This window comes from Anoplopoma fimbria, chromosome 20 (genome assembly GCF_027596085.1).
Source record: "Anoplopoma fimbria isolate UVic2021 breed Golden Eagle Sablefish chromosome 20, Afim_UVic_2022, whole genome shotgun sequence".
Classification (NCBI taxonomy): Eukaryota; Metazoa; Chordata; class Actinopteri; order Perciformes; family Anoplopomatidae; genus Anoplopoma; species Anoplopoma fimbria.
This window is the reverse complement of record NC_072468.1, coordinates 22,575,764-22,597,102: the sequence shown is the minus strand read 5'-3', so window position 1 is coordinate 22,597,102 and position 21,339 is coordinate 22,575,764. Positions and strand designations below refer to the sequence as shown.

The 21,339-nt window shown below is 39.1% G+C and overlaps 1 protein-coding gene across 4 annotated transcripts in view; it reads left to right on the top strand.

The window, feature by feature from the left end:
- Nucleotides 1-21,339, top strand: part of il21r.1 (interleukin 21 receptor, tandem duplicate 1) — a 38,465-nt gene that overhangs the window by 1,973 nt on the left and 15,153 nt on the right. The window contains exons 3-10 of one of the 4 annotated variants that reach the window (XM_054621762.1): nt 13,836-13,972; nt 15,369-15,417; nt 17,053-17,167; nt 17,384-17,492; nt 18,767-18,951; nt 19,464-19,603; nt 19,725-19,905; nt 20,077-20,155. In XM_054621762.1, the coding sequence (XP_054477737.1) occupies nt 17,107-17,167; nt 17,384-17,492; nt 18,767-18,951; nt 19,464-19,603; nt 19,725-19,905; nt 20,077-20,155 (755 nt within the window). In that variant the 5' untranslated portion in view covers nt 13,836-13,972; nt 15,369-15,417; nt 17,053-17,106. Of the gene's footprint in view, nt 1-13,827; nt 13,973-15,368; nt 15,418-16,460; nt 16,729-17,052; nt 17,168-17,383; nt 17,493-18,766; nt 18,952-19,463; nt 19,604-19,724; nt 19,906-20,076; nt 20,156-21,339 lie in introns of those variants that run through there. The other 3 variants (XM_054621763.1, XM_054621761.1, XM_054621764.1) reach the window with 3 other exon arrangements.

The following is a 21,339-nucleotide window of genomic DNA, read 5'->3' as shown; positions in this document are numbered from 1 at the left end:
GAGCAGATGGGAAAATTAGGCGCAAGTCTGCCTGCTGGAGATAGAGGAGAGACACGCAGTTGGTCCGACGGTCAAAGCCTCACTCAGACGCCTCTAATTGAATGCATTCACAGCGAAGGAAAAGCTCTGAATAGTAAAGAAAGGATGACAGAAAAAAATAGCTGTGACAAGCTTTTTAATGAAACAACATCTTGTAGGCTGTGGCACCTTCTTCCTCTCCTGTGATATCCTTCTTCTTTTCTTCATGCATATTACTTTCTCTCTCATAACTCCCCCCTGTCCTTTTTTCATCTCCCTCTTTCTAGCCTTTCTAGCATGTCATCTAGCAATGCCATCTTTCTTTAAGGATTATTCCTTAAAGAAAGGTGAACGGCAGTAGTCAGGGTGTAAAACAAAAAAGGCCAAAAGAGGTTTCAGTGGCTAAATGTTGCAATTCTTTTGTGTGATTATCAGGGGAATAAAAACATGATCCAGAGTTTCACATTGCACATACAAACATCTTGTGGAAAAAAAAGCAATCTTTTTAATTTTTCACATCTGCCCGTTCTCCCCCGCTTCCCTCCCCCCCTGTCTTTTAGAGAGGGAGATGGATGACCACTGGTGGAGGGGTTCAGGCAGCATGACCCATAGACCTATCCATTGCCAAGGGCGAGGAAATAGCCCAGATTAAAGAGCTTGTAAATAATGGCCCATAAACATCTGCCTGTTAGCCCGGCCAATCCATCTCAGTCTCCCATCTGGTCCTCTCTTTCTCTCGCCCTCTCCCGCTTTTGATTTCCTCATTGCGAACGGTCCACAGGGCAAATGCATCATCAGACCAAAGTCAGTCATATTCCAACACAAACAAACACAGAGATTGACCCTCGGGTCGTGTACAGTTCAAATCCCCACCAGTCATTGCACCCATGACTCAACCGCAAAGTAAATAAAGCAAAGCATTAGCTTTGTTTTCTTTCCTTGGGCTTCCGTCCATTTATTAGAGCCTCAGTGTGTATTGCTTTGTTAAATTAGCATAAGGCAAAAGTGTGTGTATGTAAGTATTTAGGCACAACTGCAGTCATGAATTCCCCCCAATTATTTTTACATGATTACAGTTGTTTTACAGTCCACCAGAGTCCAACCTGCACTGGTGCTCTCGTTAGCAGGGCCTCATCAGAGCTCCTCCCTAATTAGTGATTAGGAGTTTTTGATGCGGGGCTCCCAACATCTGCTCCGAGGACTGGCCACTTGCACTCTCTCAGATCTCCTGTGAATAGACCCCTGGCACTGGTATTAACCACCTCGGTCGTGGCCTGACTGCAGGTGGCAAATTAGCCCAAACAAAGGGCGGATTGCAGGCAGGCCGAGGCTGAGCTCTCGCCAACAAGCCTCATGAACTGTAAATGCTTTGTCTTTTATGTCACATCCGAGGTTCAAACAGCTTCACTGGTGATCACGTGGCAGGAAAAGGTCAGGGAGCACCACATTTCTTAACGAGGGGAACGTGAACATTTCAAACTCCCTAATTTATAAATGGCCGTGTGCAACATATTTACCCGCCAGATTGGCAAAACAAAAAAATCTTGCTTAAAAGATAACTTCTGTATTTTTCAACCAGGACTCTGTTTTACTCTGTTTTTGCGTCTAACTGACTTATAGAGACAACAATGTCGGAAATTGGTCTGTCTAGTGTTGAACAGACGTTAGGCACACATGAGCTGAAATGTTTAGACACTCTCATTGTTATTGTAAGTGTTTGACAGTCTGGCAAGAGTCTCGCTCAAGGTGAAGTGAAGTGAAATGAGGTGACGTGTTTGCGGAAGACAATTCTAGAAACGTAAGGGCCGACCAGGCAGTTTGTTGTGTTGGAGTACAGAAAGCATATCTAAAGTGTAATCTACAAGTTTTTCAATGTCGTGGTTGAATATTTAAAGCTTCCCGTATTTATTTCAGCCAGAGTAAACGGCGAAAGAGCTCTGGAAAATTGAATAGTGGACGAGGAGAAAGAGAGAGGAGGCAGAGGAAGGAGAAAAAAGCTGCTGCAAGTCTTGTTGTGTTCCTGTGGAATCTGTGACCCAATTAGGTCCACAGAGGAAGAATGCTGTAAAGAATGGGACCTGTTGCCGCCCGTTATTCAGATTTCACTACAAGACTTCTCCTTGACACATAACAAACTGATCGGATCAAGCGGAAGCTAAAGAAAAGCGTTTATTTCTATGTAATGATTCCGTTCGTTCCATAATGGTGTCATATAACAACAATCTGTGCCTGTCAGAGGCAAAAACAAGAACTTTTGGCAGCTGTCTCAACGTTATCCCTCAAACTCGACCAATTTTTTTAAACTGTTGCCTCCATTAGTCACTTAGATACAAAAACATACAAAAAAAATACAAAAGTGAGTCTTTAGCAGAGAATGAAATGCTCATGTTTTTTTATCATCTCAGGATCTCTTAACCATCTTTATCAAAATACAAAGCTGTAGATTAAAGGGAAGTACGTGTGTTGAACTTTATATTTAAAGTAAAATCTATCTATCCATTCATGTGTATGCTCTTACCTTTTGCAGTTATGTGCTTACCTTGGTAAAGCAGCTCCTTGGGGTCTGAAGGAAGTGGTTTGAAAGTAATTGATATCTGCAACGCGGGCAAAATTGAAAATGAGTGAAATGCAAGCTCAGAGAATCATCAAATAATGTATTGATCCCCTTAATTGTAAAAGTAGCAATCTCGTCATTTTTGTAATAGCTCAGCAGGGAGTGACCACCAATAAGAGACTTGGTGTTACATGTCATGTAGACCGAGTATCAACTTGTTATTAAATCCTCAAAAAAACGGACATCTGACGGAGCGATCAAGACCTGGGTCAGGCCCGAAGACCAAAATCCACCACAGGTTAAAACCAGGTGTTCTTGTGTCTTTGAGTACCAGTGAGATCAGAAATACGACCCAGAAAGCCCAGTTAAAAATAATAATAATCTATTTATTTTATTTTATTATTTATATAATTAATAATAATAATAATAGATCAGTAAATTTAAAAGGCTCCTCAGATGCCGAAACACTGCACAGTTATAACCCTACTACTATTCCAGCAGGAATGTGCGTTTGCACCTATTTCATTGGCCAATGCAGTGCCTTGCTGGATGACGTATTCCCGCAAAAAGTTGAGCAAGAGTATACAGAGCTGAAGTCAGTCCGAATGTGGCTTAAGACTCTTTACACATCATACTCTATTTTATAACTGGATGTTTAGAAGTCAGATAAAAAAATACCCAGATCTCCCACATTATAGGGCCCATAGAGCATGCGCACTAGTGTTTTCTTTAACCTCGCCTCCCATTCGCATGAACGCAGGAAGTAAAACAACTCGGGATTTGGCTATTAGTGCATTTTACAACTTTTAGGACCTAATGAATTAAGTAAGGGCTATTCACGTGTTCGCATTGGGACAAAAATTCAACGGGGAAAAGTCTTTTTGGGGCCCCAAGGCATCACATGCCCGGACATGGAAATTGTAATGACACAGTTTGGCTATTATGTAAAATTTTCTTCATGTTAGATGGCTACTTACCAAAAACGCATCATTTGACAATAAATTATCAATAAAAAAGGTTATATTACAACTTAAAGTACCATTCAAGCTACTGCCAAACAAACATAGATAAACAGGACAACGAACCAGAAGAATAGCTATAATCTACAGGCTACACTGTTGATCCCACCAGCATTTACGTATACATATTGCATCGTGAGTAAATAACACTTGTTAAAGGTATTCAAACATCTCATTACCTGCTATGGTAATGTGAAAACACCGTCAATAATGGGGTGATTATAAGAATTCCTCTCTTTGATTTTGAAACACAAACAACACAGTTTGAAAATGAATAATTGATCTATGGTGGATTTAAAAGTCATGACATTAGAGATGTTCTGTTAAAACACCAGCCTGTTCTGTGAAACATTTTATTCAAGAGTGGGCTGAAACTATTGATTTTAGCTCCAAACAAAGTTCCGCAAACACTCTTTTGCAAAGTAGTCTGTTCGGAGACGACAGTCACTCATCACTCCACTCATTGACACTCAATGTCACAATAGACAGCCCACACTAGCCTCAACAAGCCTGATGAGTTTGAAGGAGAGGCAGGTAAGTAGATTTTCCAGGCAGGTGAGCTGCAACTAAAGCTTCATGATCTGACATCACTGAGAGGGACACTGGCCTTCACTTCTTAAATGAGCCCTCTAACCTCACACTGTCAAAATGACTGATATACCATCTTAGCGCTGGATCTCACTCAAGGTAAGGTGTCCAATGATGGCACCTTATGTGTCTTGCTTTTATGCATCTCAAAATTGCACCATATCCTTCTCTAGATTGTTTTACTTTTCTTTTTTTTTTTTTTTTTTTTTTTAAAGTCATCTAATTTTTCATTCAGAAACCTTTTCCCTCAAAATCACCATTTCCTCGCTAAGCCTTTTTTAAGTCTTGCATCAGATTCAATTTATGAGCTGCCATTTTTGACCTAGTGAGTGACCCCACACCTTAAACACATTCCAATGGAGCCAACACATTTATTTGGCAGATAAATCATTGCTTACCAAATGCCGGTTGTGGGGGTGCGAGGTCAAAGTTGTGGAAGGGGATGAAAATGAAATCACAGAGATAGTGGGTCGAGCTGCTTGCATTCATACATTGGAATAGAGATTTGAGAAGCCCATTGTTTGCATGTGTTTATCTTAATGAGAAAATATCTCTACATATATTTGATCACTTGAAAAAGAATCTCTCCTGCCATGTTTGACCAGTTCTCTGGCATTCCAGTCTCCAGTGTGCAGTAATTAGAGCTGCTGTCGTACAGAACTAACATGTTTATTGACATGAACGCTTCTAGGCCTTTTCACACTCAAGACAAATAGGACTGTAACTCCTCATAATAGCAGCAGTGATGAAACTGAAATGGTATCCTTTATTTGGACAGAAATCTAGTCTATCACCAAGTTGACATGTAAAAATAGACATATTGACTCAACATGCACCACATTATTTGCCCGCACTTGCATGTCACTAACTTTTATGAGCCCTGTGAGCGGGTTTCAGATGCTGACAATGTTACTAAAAATGTCCCTTGTTCGGGTCTAGCCAGGTACCATTGTTGCATCTTATCCCTTCTCTTTCACTCCCATCATTAAAACAGATGCAACTGGGAGTGAACAGTTAGTTGACAGTTGCTGCCATCAAATCTACATGAGGGTTCTCCTGCATTTTGGAAAACTTGGAAAACAGTTCACCAATTTTAGAGTCATTGAAAACACACAGAAATAATCAAATATCCTCGAAAATGTTGTGTTTTCCTGGAAAATTATTTCAACATTCTCTCATTTTCCTTAAGCTGAGAATGAACTATCAGGCTATCTCTCAGAGCTCACCAAAACTGATAGCATTGTCATCTGAAAGGGCAAAAGTTATGTCCAGGATCATATTAACGTTCTAATGGTAGTTTATGGACGAGGTTGCTTTCGGTTATGTTTAGGAAACGCAGTGAATACACCCTCAAGTCACGTCACATGGTAGCACATGCGGGTTGACTGACTTTACATAACGTTGCTTTCTTTTCAACTTGGTATAAACGGCTGAATAATGTTCAATTGACTGGCATGTTTGTTTCAGTTGGTGAAGTTGACTTGCTCTCTAGCTTTCTTTGCCTGTAGGTGTATTTTTCATAATTTTGAAGGGCGTAAGAGATGATTTCATAATTAAGTTATAGCCATAGACTGCACATCTTTTCAATCAGACTTTCACAGAGTGGACATTTTTAGTGTATGGTCATGCCAGCAAGATTACAACAAAAAATGTCCCGGAAAAGTCCTGGAAAATGATCTCTAGAGAAGAGTGGGAACCCATGTTTGTTGGACAACATTTCCCTCTGATGTTATTTTGGAAGGACGTCATCACCTTTCATGAGCAAACCATTATCAAATGGTCGCATAGTAATAACGAAATTCCTATTTTTTTCATTCATGCCCTGTGGAACAAATAAATGATCACATAATACCAGAAATGTAAAAGCACCCCAGAACTTTACTGTTCAGGTGGACACCCCACAGCATTTACACCTGTGTGAAATCTGAACAGCATAGCGTGTTTAATTGTTAATTTCTCAACATATCCACAGATCAAATACCACATGGATGAATCAAATGAAATGTGCAGCCACCTCATCTAATTCTTCATGGGTGGCGGTTTAAGAGGGGATCACCAGGGGATGCTAATTTGATTTGTCTGACCAATCACCCAATAGGGCGGCTTATCCATGACCTCTGAAACTGTGAGTTTTCCAGTTGGCTGATCAGGGCGAGAACCTTCACTTGACCCCCCTCAGCCTGTATGGTAATGTCATTTACCGGGGGGGGGGCACTTATCAGGGACAAAAAATGTTGAGTGGGGCGATGCAACGTGAGCTCAAGGCCAGTAGCCTCTGTGTGTCATTTCATGTCCAAAATATAACTCATGTCCGTGAAAAAAGCCAGCAAACATAACTCTGTTGAAAGCGTTTTACTGTATATAATTTCATTGGCTATTCGCTATAAACATTCATGTTCCTCTCAGGAGGAATGACTTTGGAGATCCCCTGCCTTGTCATAAAGCGTCATAATCACATCAACATTCTTATTTGTCGAATACTTGCCATCGGTCTCAGCTGTACTTTGTGTTTAGAGCTAATTAGAAAAATGATAGTATGCTAACTGGCAAAACTAAGACGGTGAAGGACCAGTTCTTCCAAAGTACTGCCCCACCCAGTAGCTAGCATGGCTGTGGAAACTTCCTTTAACAAAAGCCTTGATATGAGTAACTAATGATTCCTTGTGCTGGTTTTGTATTCACTCAGTGGTGGAAGAAGGCTACTCACGTCTAAGTAAAAGTAGCAATATCACCGGGCAGAAATACTCTGTTGCAAGTAAAAGTCTTGCATCATTTTTTTTCTTGTGTAAAGGTATTAATGTATTTACATCCAAATATACTGTACTTAAAAAAAAAAAGTACTTATTATGGTCCATTTTAGAATAAAATTGGGACTAACTTGAACCACTTTATATACTGACAGGTAGTTTAATCTGTATCTGCTAATGAACTACTAACTAAAGCCTTCAAATAAATGTGGTGGAGTTAAAACAACAATACATCCCTCCCCCTGAAATGTAGTAGAGTAGAAATAACATAAAATACAAATACAAGTACCTAAATAGTACAGTCTGACGCCTTGGGGTCCACAGACAGGACAAAACATAATACATGCAATACATGACATCAAACAAACAGTTAAAACAGTACAGTCGGAATAATTAATATAGTACAATCAGATACAAGAACAGTCAAGATACAAGTCAACAACGTTGTTGAACAGGTGTCTGATTAAATACTACATTTCTGAAAAAAATTAGGAGGCTATAGTGGAGTTTAATTTCGACTGAGAACTATGACAGGCGAGTAGTAGTAGTAGTAGTACAATAGTACAGTACAATAGTAATAGTACACCTATCCTTTGACATACACATGCGTACATGTTAGAGGATGTGGATAATCCCATGCTAGGTAGTGTCAATGATAGCAGGTAGACAGTAAAAGGGATTTCCTAGTCGGACTCCAAAAGCCCTGTGAAAGCATGCAGGGCTTTGCATGGAAGTGCTGCGATCAGAGCACTGTAGCTCAATTAGCTACTGTTGTGGGGGGGGGGGGGAGCGGAGAGCGAGCAGAGGTCCAAATCCTCTCTTGCAGGCCCAGCTGGGGGGATTAAGAATGGTTCCTGTCCCGTGGCTGACCTCTTCAAAGCCTGCGCAGATGTCCTGATCCCCCTTCACACACTCACTGATCACCGACACACACTAAAATACCCCCCCCTCTCTCTCTCCTCGAACCCTCTCTTGACCCCAAAACCAAAACAAAGCACTCAGGTGACATTTCTTATCACAAGAGCACTCACCCGCTCTTTGAATTGGTATCTCTGGTATCTCATCTCCTTTGCAGTACATCTTTGTGTCTCTTTGCTTGGTCTCTGTGTCTAACCTCTTGTCCTGAGAGGGCTCCCCTCCCACTATCGGCTATCGTTTGACACCGAGCGTGGTCAGATTTCCGAATGACCTTAGCATGGAAATTACCCTGTCACTCTCAATGCTCCGCCGCCCTTTGGTTGCAGTGGGTTTTCAAATAGGAAACCAAGGTCAAGAGGCACCGACCAACGACAATGAGCGTGAGACTTTGAATGACACGACTAAATCAAAATAGGAAATAAACACTTTATATGGAGATTGCTAAGAGGTCCTCTGAGGTCGGCGGTGGTCCTTTAAGGTTTTGACCCTGTTTTTAGGACTATAAGTCATGTCTTGGTCAAAGTAATGGCCACCCAATGGGAGCTTCATTTGAGGCTAAGAGGGGCACGATGGACAATGAATGGATTAAATCACTCTAGGGGGCACAATCCAAGATTACTTTCAATCAGTAAAGACCCTTACAGATCTTCTGAGAATAATCCAAATGAGAGATTAGGTGTTTAGATAATTATTTTCTGTATTAGTGCCTTCTTTGGTGGGCTTTTCCCAAGAAGATGAGATCTGTCGTAAGAGAAGTTTCCACATTAGGGACGTTTACACACTGGAAACAATTATTTAGATTTCTTAAAAGTCTGTATCTTAGCCTGGTTCGAGACCTCTGGATTCAAATAATGAAAATAATGATTAAGAAGACACAAAATGGCAATTCAGTCCGATCAATACCAGGCTATTAAGTTCAAGCCTGTTTCTCATAAATGATTGCCTGATTTTCCAGCAAATTTTTCTGCAATTTTTGAGTCAAGTAGGCAATATTACACAAAGAAATGTATCCATATCAAAGAAAAAATGTATCCATATCAAAGAAAAAAATAAATCAGTTATTTCAAGTTACAGTGCTAAGCATCAGCAAAAATCAATACTTGTTGATCTTTGAAACCCCAGAAGGTCCCTTAACAACACTTATTATTTCCAAAATCCTCTATTGTACAATAAAACATTTCTCAAGTTGACCTTTTTTCTCATCCAAACGATGATGGTAGACAGAAACTACATTTGTTTGTGCTGAATATGAACCACGTGAAACTACATTTAAAAGTATTTTTTTTTGTAATTTCATGCTGATGGCTAGAAGATTCTAAAGCTGTCTAGTTTTTAAATGACCTCCTGGATTTTTCAAATGTTGCGTTTATTTATTTTGGAAAAAAACGATTGCTTAGCTCTGAGATTCGATGGTAATAGAAATACATGAGTGGAACAAACTGGTGGCAGCTTATACCATGGCCGCTTAGGCCTGTCTCAGGCAAAAAAACAGCTGTGTTCAAATCATTATCCAACTTTTGGAGTTCTTTTTTGTAGTTATTGTAACCCTTCATTTGGTCCAACCATTTGCACGCAAGTTTAAACCGAATTTTAGAGAATCTGCAAAAGTAAATGCAAACAAATGCTTTCTTACATCTATTACCATTATGCGATTATTATAGTTGGTCCATCGAGATGAGATGGTGGCGCAAGTTCTCAAGTCGGTGGGAAACCATTATAACATTGCAGAACTAGAGGGTGCAACAAGATGAGGAGAGACATCAAAAAGTGAAAAAACAACATGTGTTTCAGATCTGTTAAGAGCGAAGAGGAGACAATTGTAATTTGCCGCTATTTTTTTGTCTCTTTGGCAGGGCAGAAGTTTCAGTGGACGTTAAAGTCACATGTTGATGTACGTCATCAATTATTTACTTAATCTGTTTCCATTGCACTTTCGCGCAGTTTGCTTTTATTGATAAATGTTAAAAACATTTCTGCAATACTTTCAGATTTGTTTTGAATTTCCAGTGTTTCCATTTAGGGTTTTTTATGCACTATTGATATCTGTAATGTTTGATAAACTGGAGACCGGTGTTGTGTTTGAGGTGGTTGTGTTCGTTTCTTGTGGTCATCAGAACAAAGTGCCAGGATGTAGATGCCTGTACGTTTTAGAGACACTATTCTGCGAAACATCTGCTCCACATCAGCACCTCATCTCTCCCGCTCAACCTCCCAATCTTTCCATCTTCAATTTCCACTGTCGCTCCTGCATTCATCCCCCTTTCCACCGCTCCATCCCTCCATCTCTGTGCTCTTACTCATTCCTTCCATCTCTCCCTCCCCTCCCTCATTACCCCCCCCTACCTCAGTGCAAGGCTGTCAGAGTTTTAGGGATCCGGTGAGCTGTGAAATCGCACAAATTGCTGTTGCTTTGCGTCTGGGCCCAGCAACAGAGGGGGGAGATAGACAGAGAGAAAGGGAGAGAGAGAGAGAGATTTTATGCTTCAACACTTCTGAACCTGAATCCCCCCCCCCCCACCCCCTCCCCTGCAGCCCCTTCCTCCCGTTATTCACTCAGACATGGACAAGCACACGCACAGCTGCAAGACTGCATATCTACCCACTACAACCCAAATACCTCCCCCCCCCCCCCCCCCCCCACCCCCCAGCACACACACTCACACACACACACACACACACACACATTCTCTTCACCCGCACCATCACCACCACCTCTGAACATGTGAGCGCAGCACCACCATCGCCACCCTCACGGTAAAGACACCTCCACCACTTTGCTTCAGTGTGCGGGTCACTTCACAGAACAACTCGACGAGAGCCTGCAGCCCTCGAGAGGGATAAAGCCCCTACTCAACCTGAGGAGAGCTGTTCCAGCCGCCTCCACTAAAAAGAGCAAAGCCCCCCCCACCCCCAACAACACCACCTACACCGCACCTCCAGGAAGGCCCTCTGAGATATGGCAAAAACTGGCTAAAGGTCACAAGCATACATGTTGTAACTGTTTGTGCACTCTTTATTATAAGTGTTTTTTCTGTTCTGTTGTTCAACAAACAGTAACAAGTAGCCACACAGTGGGGACTATTGCATAACTTCTAGTGAACTTTTGTGTCATTTATTCACATTTCAAACATTTTTAAAGCAATGTTTTTTTTTTGTGAAAATGTTAGTCAATGTTTTTTCTAATTTATTTATGTTTTGCTTTTCTCGGAAAAGAATGCTATAATTAAGTTACAAACTGTTGAGTGCAGAAAAAGTCCCCCAACAAAAACTTTACTTTATTGGTGGTTTATAATATAAATATTGCTGCATGGGGAAAGACATTGCACCAAAAACATGTGGGGCTCATTAATAAAGAAAAATGAGAAGATAACACGGACAAACTGCGACTGGGAGAAAGTTGTTTGACATTGTTTGTCAGCTAACTACAGGTCATTCACCGACATAGATACATATTGAGTCAGTGGTTCAGGGTCAAAAGTACTGAAGCACAGTGAAAAAAACCAACAACAATTCATTGAAGAGAGAAAAAAAGACACTAGCAACTCCGCTCTAAATGTACAAGCAGACTTTATCAGGACCCATGAGGCCTAATACATTTATGTTTTTTGCTTTAAATGAAGCAAAACAATCGATACTGCCCTCCAGTGGAGCAACTACTGTTCCACACTGAGATCCTCTGCAGTGCAGCCTCACATAACTAAAGATGAAACTTTTGTATTTTATTCTGTATTTTTGCTTTATTGCAGAACACTTTTTTACATACAGATGACATATAAGGATCCACAAATTAAAAAAAAAATATATATATTTTTCCCGGGATTTTGGAAATTCAAGATGCAGTATTTTGAATAACTAACCACAAGGCTTACACGCTAGCTAGGTTGAATACTGGAGTAAAGAGGATACATAGTATTCAAACTGTCTCAAAATTCTTTTGAAACCTTAGACTCTACATCTATATTTTACAACTTTTTTTAAATATATATTTTTACGACCTGTACATGCAGGTGCACTTGAAGTTAAGTTAAGTATAGAATTTCAAATCTGAAATTTTGTTATATATTTTATTAGTTTCAGGGGGAGAAGTCATGCATGTTAGATGAGTGACATCGATAGCGCTGATGAATCAAGGACATGTGTTGCCCCTCTGTAAAAAAAACTTCCTGCAATAAAATAGTGAGTTGTAAGATGTATTGTAGCCTACCTTAAAATGGCCCGCAACTTTACCTTTTCAAAGTCAAGAGATATCAGTACAATTAGAGATAATATAGAGTAATTTATGTTTCCATTATATAGGAAAAGGCTAAGTGTGTGTGTGTGTGTGTGTGTGTGTGTGTGTGTGTGTGTGTGTGTGTGTGTGTGTGTGTGTGTGTGTGTGTGTGTGTGTGTGTGTGTGTGTGTGTGTGTGTGTGTGTGTGTGTGTGTGTGTGTGTGTCACCGTTTGGTTTGAATAGAAAGAAGTAGCTGATTATTTACTGCAGAAATATTGGAGAAATAGCGCTAAAAATGCAAATTAAGAAAGTAAAATTGTTCATTGTGAATATTATGGTATTTTTATTTTTTTAATGCTATTGATAGGATCATTTGCATCACATTTCTGAATGAAGATGCAGGTTTTCTCAGTTGTTTACTCATTGCACAGAACTATAGTCTATGTGTTTGGGTTATGCATTTTTGGGCTGCTTCTTCTCACCCTTAATATTCTGCAACATGAGGGGTCAGTTTGTTTCAAACCAGTGACAAAGGTTCACTTTTACATCCTCTTTATTGGATCAGTTCCTGGATCAGTCTAAGACTAAGGAGAGCTTCAGTCAGGAGAACACTGCTTCCTGTGTCATCGGCCTTAAACTATAAATACTCTGATGATGTAGCAAGACTGACTACTCCATAAACCATGGGAAAAGTGTAATCATATTTAATGATATTTTTGTACAAGATATATTAAATGCCACTGGCATGTCTAATTAAGTGTCACTAGTATAATTGCACCACACGTTGGCTCTGTGGATTAACAAGGTCTATGAATTAAATACAACATAAACGTACACAAAGAAGACGTCGTGCAGATGTCAAGCCGTTAGTAAAAGTTGATGCTTTTAGCAATTGAGATTGGAATTCCTATCAATTTAGATTTTATTTTTTTTGCGCTAGTATTAAAAGCAAATTGTTAAAAATTGATTTTGAATTGCTCCTATAATATCCTTTGTGCATAGAAAAAAGGTAACAGTTAGCAAGCTAGCAGTTATTAGCGATTCAAGACTCCATAGCTGGGAGCTTAACCTTTAAGTCACAACCATGTCGTACTTCACAAGAGGAAGTTATTGTTTTAAATGCAATAAAAGTTGCAATAACTGTTGTAGGCTCCAGATGTCATGCTAAATTACTAGAGAGAGACAAATCATTTCCCCGGAGTTCAGGTTTGAGCAAACTCAAAGTGAAGTTATCTGTTTATAATCCGACTGGTGCATGTGGCCCGTTTAAATCAGAGCACTGTTTATGCCTAAACAACTGCCTCAGATAATGAGAGACCACAATGTGAAAACGAAAGTAAGACTTCATGTTGGAGTTCCCCATTTAGTACATGCTTAGATAAGTTTATGCTTCATCTGTTCTGGATATTCCCATTTCTAAAATTAGCTCTGTGTGTCAGTTATAAGCCTCAACTAGCTTTACATTTATTTTGAAGGCTAGTAGCATGACTGATGTTCTCTATAGGGGAATGTTTTATTTTATTATTATTTTTTGTTATTATAACTTATTGTAATGTGTATGCGTTAAGCAAATTGATATGGTCTCATAGCTGGTTTGTTACACCCTTGAACCTGTTGAACATCGTGAGTAATATATCACCTCCTTATCGGAGGTGGAATCAACACGGTATGACACCCAGTTGTTTTGCAGAGAGGCCGATGGCCTACTTCCCTCTCGCATGAATACACGGTTCTCTCTTTGTTCATAAACAACATTCTCTGTGTCTCTGCCTTGTAACAGCAACGCCTCCATCAGTCTCTGCAGAGTGCAAAGATGGCCTGGAATCACATGCCAGTTTTGTGACCAACCCTGTGGTAGCACTGCAGTAACCTGCCAATGGGACGTATGGGAAGAGGATTGCAATCTCAATAACAAAGGTAGATTATCGACCTCACAGCACATTTTTCTCTTGTTTCCAAAATGTCCTTATTTCTAGTTAACAAGCAGTCTGTGTTCATGTATTACTATTGTGCTTTGATATTGATTTCATTCTGCATTTGACATCTTTGCACATTATTGACAGGGAGGTAACTTTTGGAGAACATGTGACATTATATGTTGACGTAATGAGATTTTTTTCCAAAGCACACCAAAGAGATGCAAGAGGCAAAAGATCAAGGAAAATGTGTCAGAATGTTATCAGCAATAAAATGGTTTAATAAGTTTCTCGGATCAGGCCCTTTATACGTAAAATGATAAATATTTCTATGTGTTAAACATTGTTGTTGGTATTATAATGGGCAGATGTATTATTGCACTATATTACATTTGGTTTGCAGTTAGAAACACAAGATCCAGTTTTGAGAACAGGTGACACATACACTAAAACTGTTTTTATAGTTTACAAAACAGAAAAAACTTAGAAAATACTTCAAGACAAACAACCTTCTTTGTCAACATGTTATCTAATTAAAAGTTCACATCTGCAGTAATTCAGTGGAAATAAACATAACAGGAAACACAATTGAATATTTAAGGCAGCCTGTTTACTTCGCCTGTCATTTGCAGTACACTATAGACTTTGATCCACTTCACAGCTGCATTTTCTGCTCTTTCTCCTTCCATTTTTTTTACAAACTTAAGCTAACCAACCTGATATGTCCCTACACTTATAAATACATTCTGATTATGGTTACAGAGAATGAGCCAGCACAACCGTCTGAGAATATTGTGCACAGATGACTGTCACTCATCTCTGCACTTGTGTTAAATGTTGTGTAAATCATGCTTTCTGCTCCATGTTGTAGATGTGTAAAAATAACTGTGTTGAAAGAACCAGAAAGCATGAAGTTATGTAAGTGCATTTGCAGTCTATTCTATAGTTGGCAGATATGCATCAAATTAATTGATAACGCCTGCTAACTGCAAATAAACCTCCCTTGCAAGGACCTCTAGTGGTAGTGAAGTGTTTGTACAACATTTAGGCTTTTGGCTACCACATAATGACAGCAGCAGTAGACAAACAAACACCTCCCCATCTGCATCTTATCAGGTACTGCACTAGTAATGCATAACATTAAGTTGTACTTAAAGAAAGGGACAGTTCGTCCATACATTAAAAAGATAATTATTTTTCCTCTTGCCTGTAGTGCTATTTATCATTCTAGATTGTTTTGTTGTGAGTTGCTTAGTTTTGGAGATATGGGCCATAGAAATGTCTGCCTCCTCTCAAATATAAAAGTATAGTAATAGGACTGTATGGCACTCGTCCTGTGGTGCTCAAAGCGCCAAAAAATACATTTGAAAAACTCAACGGCATTGTCTTTTTTCCAGAAATTATGAGCCCACAATTGATGTCTCCCAACTTAGGCAACCCGAACAGGTAAGAGCAAAAATTTGTATTTTTGGTTTTGAGGTGAACTTCCCCTTTAATCTTCAATAGGGAATTGATCCTCTGCATTTAACCGTGTCTAACCAGAAGCCACAGTGCATCAGGGCTATAACACCTAAACATATTTAACTAACAGCCAATTCTCCATTTGATAAGCTGAAGTTGTGGAATGTGTCACAGTTGCATGTTGCTTTTTTTTGTCAAACAAACTAACTCTGTGTTAATCGACACATTGATGCAGCTTTGCAGTGCAGCACCTGAACATCAACCCTAGTTTTAAGGCCATTGCAGTGCTCAATAGCAATGGCAGGAACAGCTTCACACAGTGTAAATTTCGTGTGATAGAGTGACATTTGGCTTTGACTAATATTGGTACAAGACATGTTTGCACACCCACTTGGTGATTTGAATACCACAAGGGCCCACCCATTGTACAAAAAGAAAAACAGAACTGCATTGTAAAATAGTTTGAATTGCATGTAATATACACATGAATCATGATTCTTATGTTAAACTCCTGGTGGAGAACATGTACACACAGCTGAACAGGCTGTGAGTTAATAACATTTAGAGCTAATTTGGTTATTTAAAGACGGTTCTGAGTGGCTCCACAGCCGGATTATGACTCATTTAGCAGGTCTACAAACTCTGGTGGAAACTACTGAAACACCCCTGATAAACTGTTATTATAGACATGTGGGTGGTTTATAATAAGGGTCTTTTTAAAAGGTATCAAAAAGCCTCTCCGGTGTCAGCGTGCAGAATCATTTCAGTAGTGAAACTTTTCTTGCGCGTTTTGAAAGAATGTTATACATTTTATGAGCAAGGATTTGCATTGTGGTAGTTAATACATTTTGTGATAGTTTTAGTAGAACATAAACTATTTGGGGGAGAAGAAAAATATCTCAGTACGTATCTGTCAGTCCCTCAACTGAAAAACTTGTTTAAAAAAGAAAAAAATCCATCTTATTTTTTTTTTTTTACCTCCTTTATTTAAGAGACACAAATAGGATGACTTGGTTGTTTTATTTTAGAAGATGTCAGTTTCCTGTTGACTTTTTTGGGTTCTCTAGTTCACTATTGCATATTCATAAGAGCAGTGTGGATGTGGTGGGAAGGCACCACACTGATACAGTTCAAAGGGTCTGAAACCACATCCTTAGTCACGCCACTGATGATGCATGTGCACTGACAAACCCCGCAACGTTGTTCCACTAAACACTCTCACACAGACGTCAGCGCAGCAGCGACTCTGTGAGCGTGTTGGCTGATTAAGACGCAGAATTTTAGATTGAAAGAAAGGTAAGATGATCGATTATTTAAATGTATTTAATATGAGAACAGAAAATTGCTGATGGAAAAATGTTTTTTTTAAGGTGTTTAGCCAGGTTGAGAGATACTTTGTTATTCATTTCATTACCCTATAGCTCGGACTAAGTAACTGTGATGCTCTTGTATGAATGTATTTAATTATTGATGAATACTAATGGTGATGAGCCTTTGTGAACTTGATAATTAAAAAGCCTTTGTCCCAATTTAGCACACAAAGGACAATTTATTTATTTTTCTCTCACTGTTAATTTTTTCCCCCCCCCTTTAACTGCTAACAAGTATGTCTATATTTAGTTTCAGTTGCTGTATTTCCCTCTAACCAGCCGCTGATAACAGTGGGTCGTCCCCATGGCTCTCAAAGCGGTGCTCTTACTGTTGCTATGGGACCTCACTTTGTTTGTTCACAGTGGTAAGTTTGCTTATCTTATCAGTTTCTTTTTCTTGTCTTGTATTTATTTCTAACGGTAATTCCCCACATTAATGTACTCCATTTAAGATCAGCTTAATTTGTTTACCCTTGTACATTGTTGTGGGATTGCCTTGATGCTTGTGCAAGTTTCTTAAAAGTGTTAAATATGAAAAATACAATTATAACTGACTGTACTTCATTTTTTTTCTGCTGCAGTCACGTCTTTGTGCAACGTCAACTGCTCGACAGACTACGAATCTTCTCTGAACTGTTCCTGCTCTGGCTCTCTGCCGACATATTCCGTCCTCCTCAATGTCATTTGCAGGTACAGGCTGTCTGTAGTGTCGCTGATGATGAAAATGCTTTGTGTTGATGCACAAGTATGCAGCTTCATCGTAGCCCCACTAGCTTTTATTCTAATGTTAGTGGGCTAGCTGTTTGTTCCCCCCTCTGAATTATGGGATCCCCAAATTTGGTCTTAATATTATAAGCAACATTTTGATTGTTTTTCAAAAAAATCCTTTGTCAGTTGTTACTGTGTTGTGGAAACATTCGGCCATCTTTTGAAAATGGAGTTGCTTAAGAACAGTTGCTTTGATATTACATTACATTACATTACATTACATTACAGTGATATAGTGGAAACACTGCAAGGTGCTGAATAGATTTAATTGGTGGTCTTTATTGCACCTTTTTCAAATCAGAATGATTTCAATATTAACATCCTTCACTGATGCCATAAAGTGAAATGGTTTGATTGTCATTGGTGTAAGGAGTAGACCCAATTGATATTGATGTTTGAGAGGTTAAAACTGCGATAACAATTGACATTGATTGTTGTTTATTTAAACATAAACAACAATATTTTTCTATTTTTAAAAGGATCCCTTAAATTTGGTTGTTCAAGAATTGCAAACAAGGTGTGTAGCAAGCAAGCGCCACATTTTACATTTGGAGAAAAAACTGGCAAGTCCTCCCTGGTGGACAAACTATCTAATGTAAAGTTCAACATTCAATATTCAAATTGATTCAAATCAATATATGTCATTCATTTAATGACAATTTCATGATTTCCTTTCTCCCATTTGATATTTAACTGATTATGTTTGGATTTTGGATTGTTAATCGAAATAACGATCAATTTGAACACCTCAACTTCATTTTTCACTTTTCACAATAGGATAATTAAATAAATTCAGGGAATAATCAGAAGAGATTATTATATTCCATAGTGACATAAAAGGACTTGTTGTGGTTGGTTGCTTTAATAAATCTAGGTTATTAAAATCTCTAGGAAAGATCTTTTAGCAGCTACACACTTGCAGAGGGGTTACTTAAGTGAGTCACACTAATAAGAAGCCTGGCTGTGAGCTATTTCATGTTCAGATAGACAGCTAAGCAATACTTTGAATTTGTCCCTCTGCTGAATGTTTACCTTAAAGAGACAATCATGATGTGAAATCAAGCTTTTCATAGAACCGCTCTGCATCAGTTCTGCTCTAAAAAAAAAGATCACACCTAAACCACAATCTTTGGTGCTGAGACATCATCTGAAGTCACAGGGAATTATAATAACACACTGTTGTTTATCTGTTGTAGGGATGAACTTCAAACCGAGGTTTATGGCAGCTGTGAAGTCAAACCACCTCAGTCCTGGTGCATAATGAAACCGGAGTCATTTGATGAAGTTTTATCCACTGGAACCTTTTGTAATGCGACAGCCAGTAAACAGGGAGATCAAGTGAATGCCAGTGGGTTGTCCACATGGGGACTGAGTCAAGTGGGTGAGTTAAACTGATAATCACTGAGTAATATGACATTTCTGTATTTCGTCATTTTCGCTGAACAGATAACATGGTGGGTAACACTGAAGAGAAAATGGTCACAGGCAGCAATTAGATCCCTTATGATATTTACGTGTATAAAAATGATTTACAAGAAGTTAAATGTACATTTCTTGCAATTCTTCCATCAGGCAGATTTTACACAGCTTGGACATTGTGTGTAAAAACACTTTCACTTTTGTTAAATATAGCCATCACATTACTGTACAGTAAATCATTTTCTGTTTGGTTTGAAAGTTCAGAAAATTCAGAAATGACAAGAAGCATACTAACAAACTTTCCCAGCAAACCCAAATTGTCATCTGGCAGCAAACCCCAGCCCACCTGCTTTTACCCTCCAGATTAAGACAAAAGCTAAAAATAATCTTCAACTGTCTGTATTGTTGGCATACACACGTTTTCAGTTTCATAACATTCCCCCCCCGGTTCCCTTGGGACTTGTCTTTTCACAGTGAAACTGTCGCCTCCTGTCAATGTTAGTGTGACAAACAACGACGGGGTCTACAACATCACTTGGGACCAAGTTGTGAACAGCGAAGAAGATTGTATCACATACAGGGTGCGCGTGAGAGACAGCAAAGACTTGTCGAAGGTGATACATGAGCCAAAACACGAAAACAAAATCAAGAAAGTGTTGCAGTTTTATTATTGTCAGTTGCCTCTGCTGACGACACCCATCCAAAGATTTTCTGTTCTTATTTCCTTTCCTACAGGATCCAGTTCTCTCCCTTTTAATGAAAGAGAAGAACATTCTGTTAGACCATAAGCATCTGCAACCACATGTCTTCTATACTGTGGATGTTCAGACCAAAATGTGTCCTGGGAATCTCTATGTGGGTCCATGGAGCGAGTGGAGCTCCACTGCACATTGGAGGACTAGAGGATCGTACGAAGGTAGAGGAGCATTGTACCCTCCAGCCTGGAGCCATGAAATAATCAGCTTTTGTCAGAGATGATATTTTTGTTGTGTTTACATGCTTCAAACCATCATACAAATATGAGTTTCTGCATTGATCCTTCATATAAACATTGGTACATATTTGATATGTTATGTCTCCTTTACAGGAGTTAATGGACTTTGGTGGTACGTCCCTCTGTCCGTTGTTCTTGTCCTTCTCCTGTTGCTGGGTTACTTCAAAAAACCGTGAGTACTGAAAACACCAGAGTTACTTTATTTTACTTCAAGTATGAGGATGTGGCCCCGTTCCTTTTGTACAGAGTATGTGTGACTACAGTTGGATTTGAGGTGTGTGTGCTGAGCTACCTTAATAACTTTTCAAAATTTCTCTTGATTAACAATTCTAAGTGGTCCACTTTTCTATAAGTCTCCAAATACAGTGGGGTTTGCCACACATTGACGTGCACCACGCCGACTCAAACGCCTCATTTATTCGTTTTCACAGTGATGGCACTCTATATTCAGTGATGAGTCCTAGTAGAAGCTTGTAGAAGTAGAATATTTGGACTGAACCAACGATCATCATTATAAAAATAGAACGTGCAAATCATGTTTAAAGGTAAAATTTCCTTTTTAATTCACACTTAATTGAATCTACATCCATTGCACGGAAAAATATCTTGGCAAAGGTTGAAAGAAAGCAAACAGAGTCCTAAGGTCAGAAACACTTTGTCTTCCAGTAAATTATCAGCAAAAGCATCTCACTGCTTCGATCTACACTTTCCTGGCATTACCTCCCACATATACAGAAACCACTGCTGTGCTGTACGTGCTGCGGCACTTTGCACTGAAATGGCTCGCAGACATAGGAAGTCATGCAGAGCATCAGTGTGCGAGCTAACAACACCTCACTTATTAACGGCACATACAGTGACATGAAAGAACACAAACTCAAAAAGTAAATGAACTTAGCACATACACTGTTATTGGTTTGTTTGTGGTGATGCTCAACTGTATTGTGTTATGCTTGCAGTTGTTTTTTTTCAATATTTTGTCAACTACTTTTATATCAGTAAAAAATGTGTCGGTTCGACAAATTACTAGAAGTGCCTCAATTCAACAGCACCACAAACTTCAGCCTCCGCAATGACCATGAAGTTGAATCAACACTTCTTTAAAACTGCTTCAACAAAAACTGAACATTATAACTTTCAATGATGGTAGGATTTATTGCAGGACTTTTCAGCACAATAGAATAAACTTTATTGTCCCATCAACCCAGAAAATGTATCTTTGTATCAGTTTTAATTCTTTGTTTGCTGGTGAGAAATGGTCTCTGACTGGCTTCCCTAAATTTCACATCAATGTTAATTGGACTGCATTGATTTGAGCTATTTGTACCAAATAAACTGGTGACACTGAATAGTAGA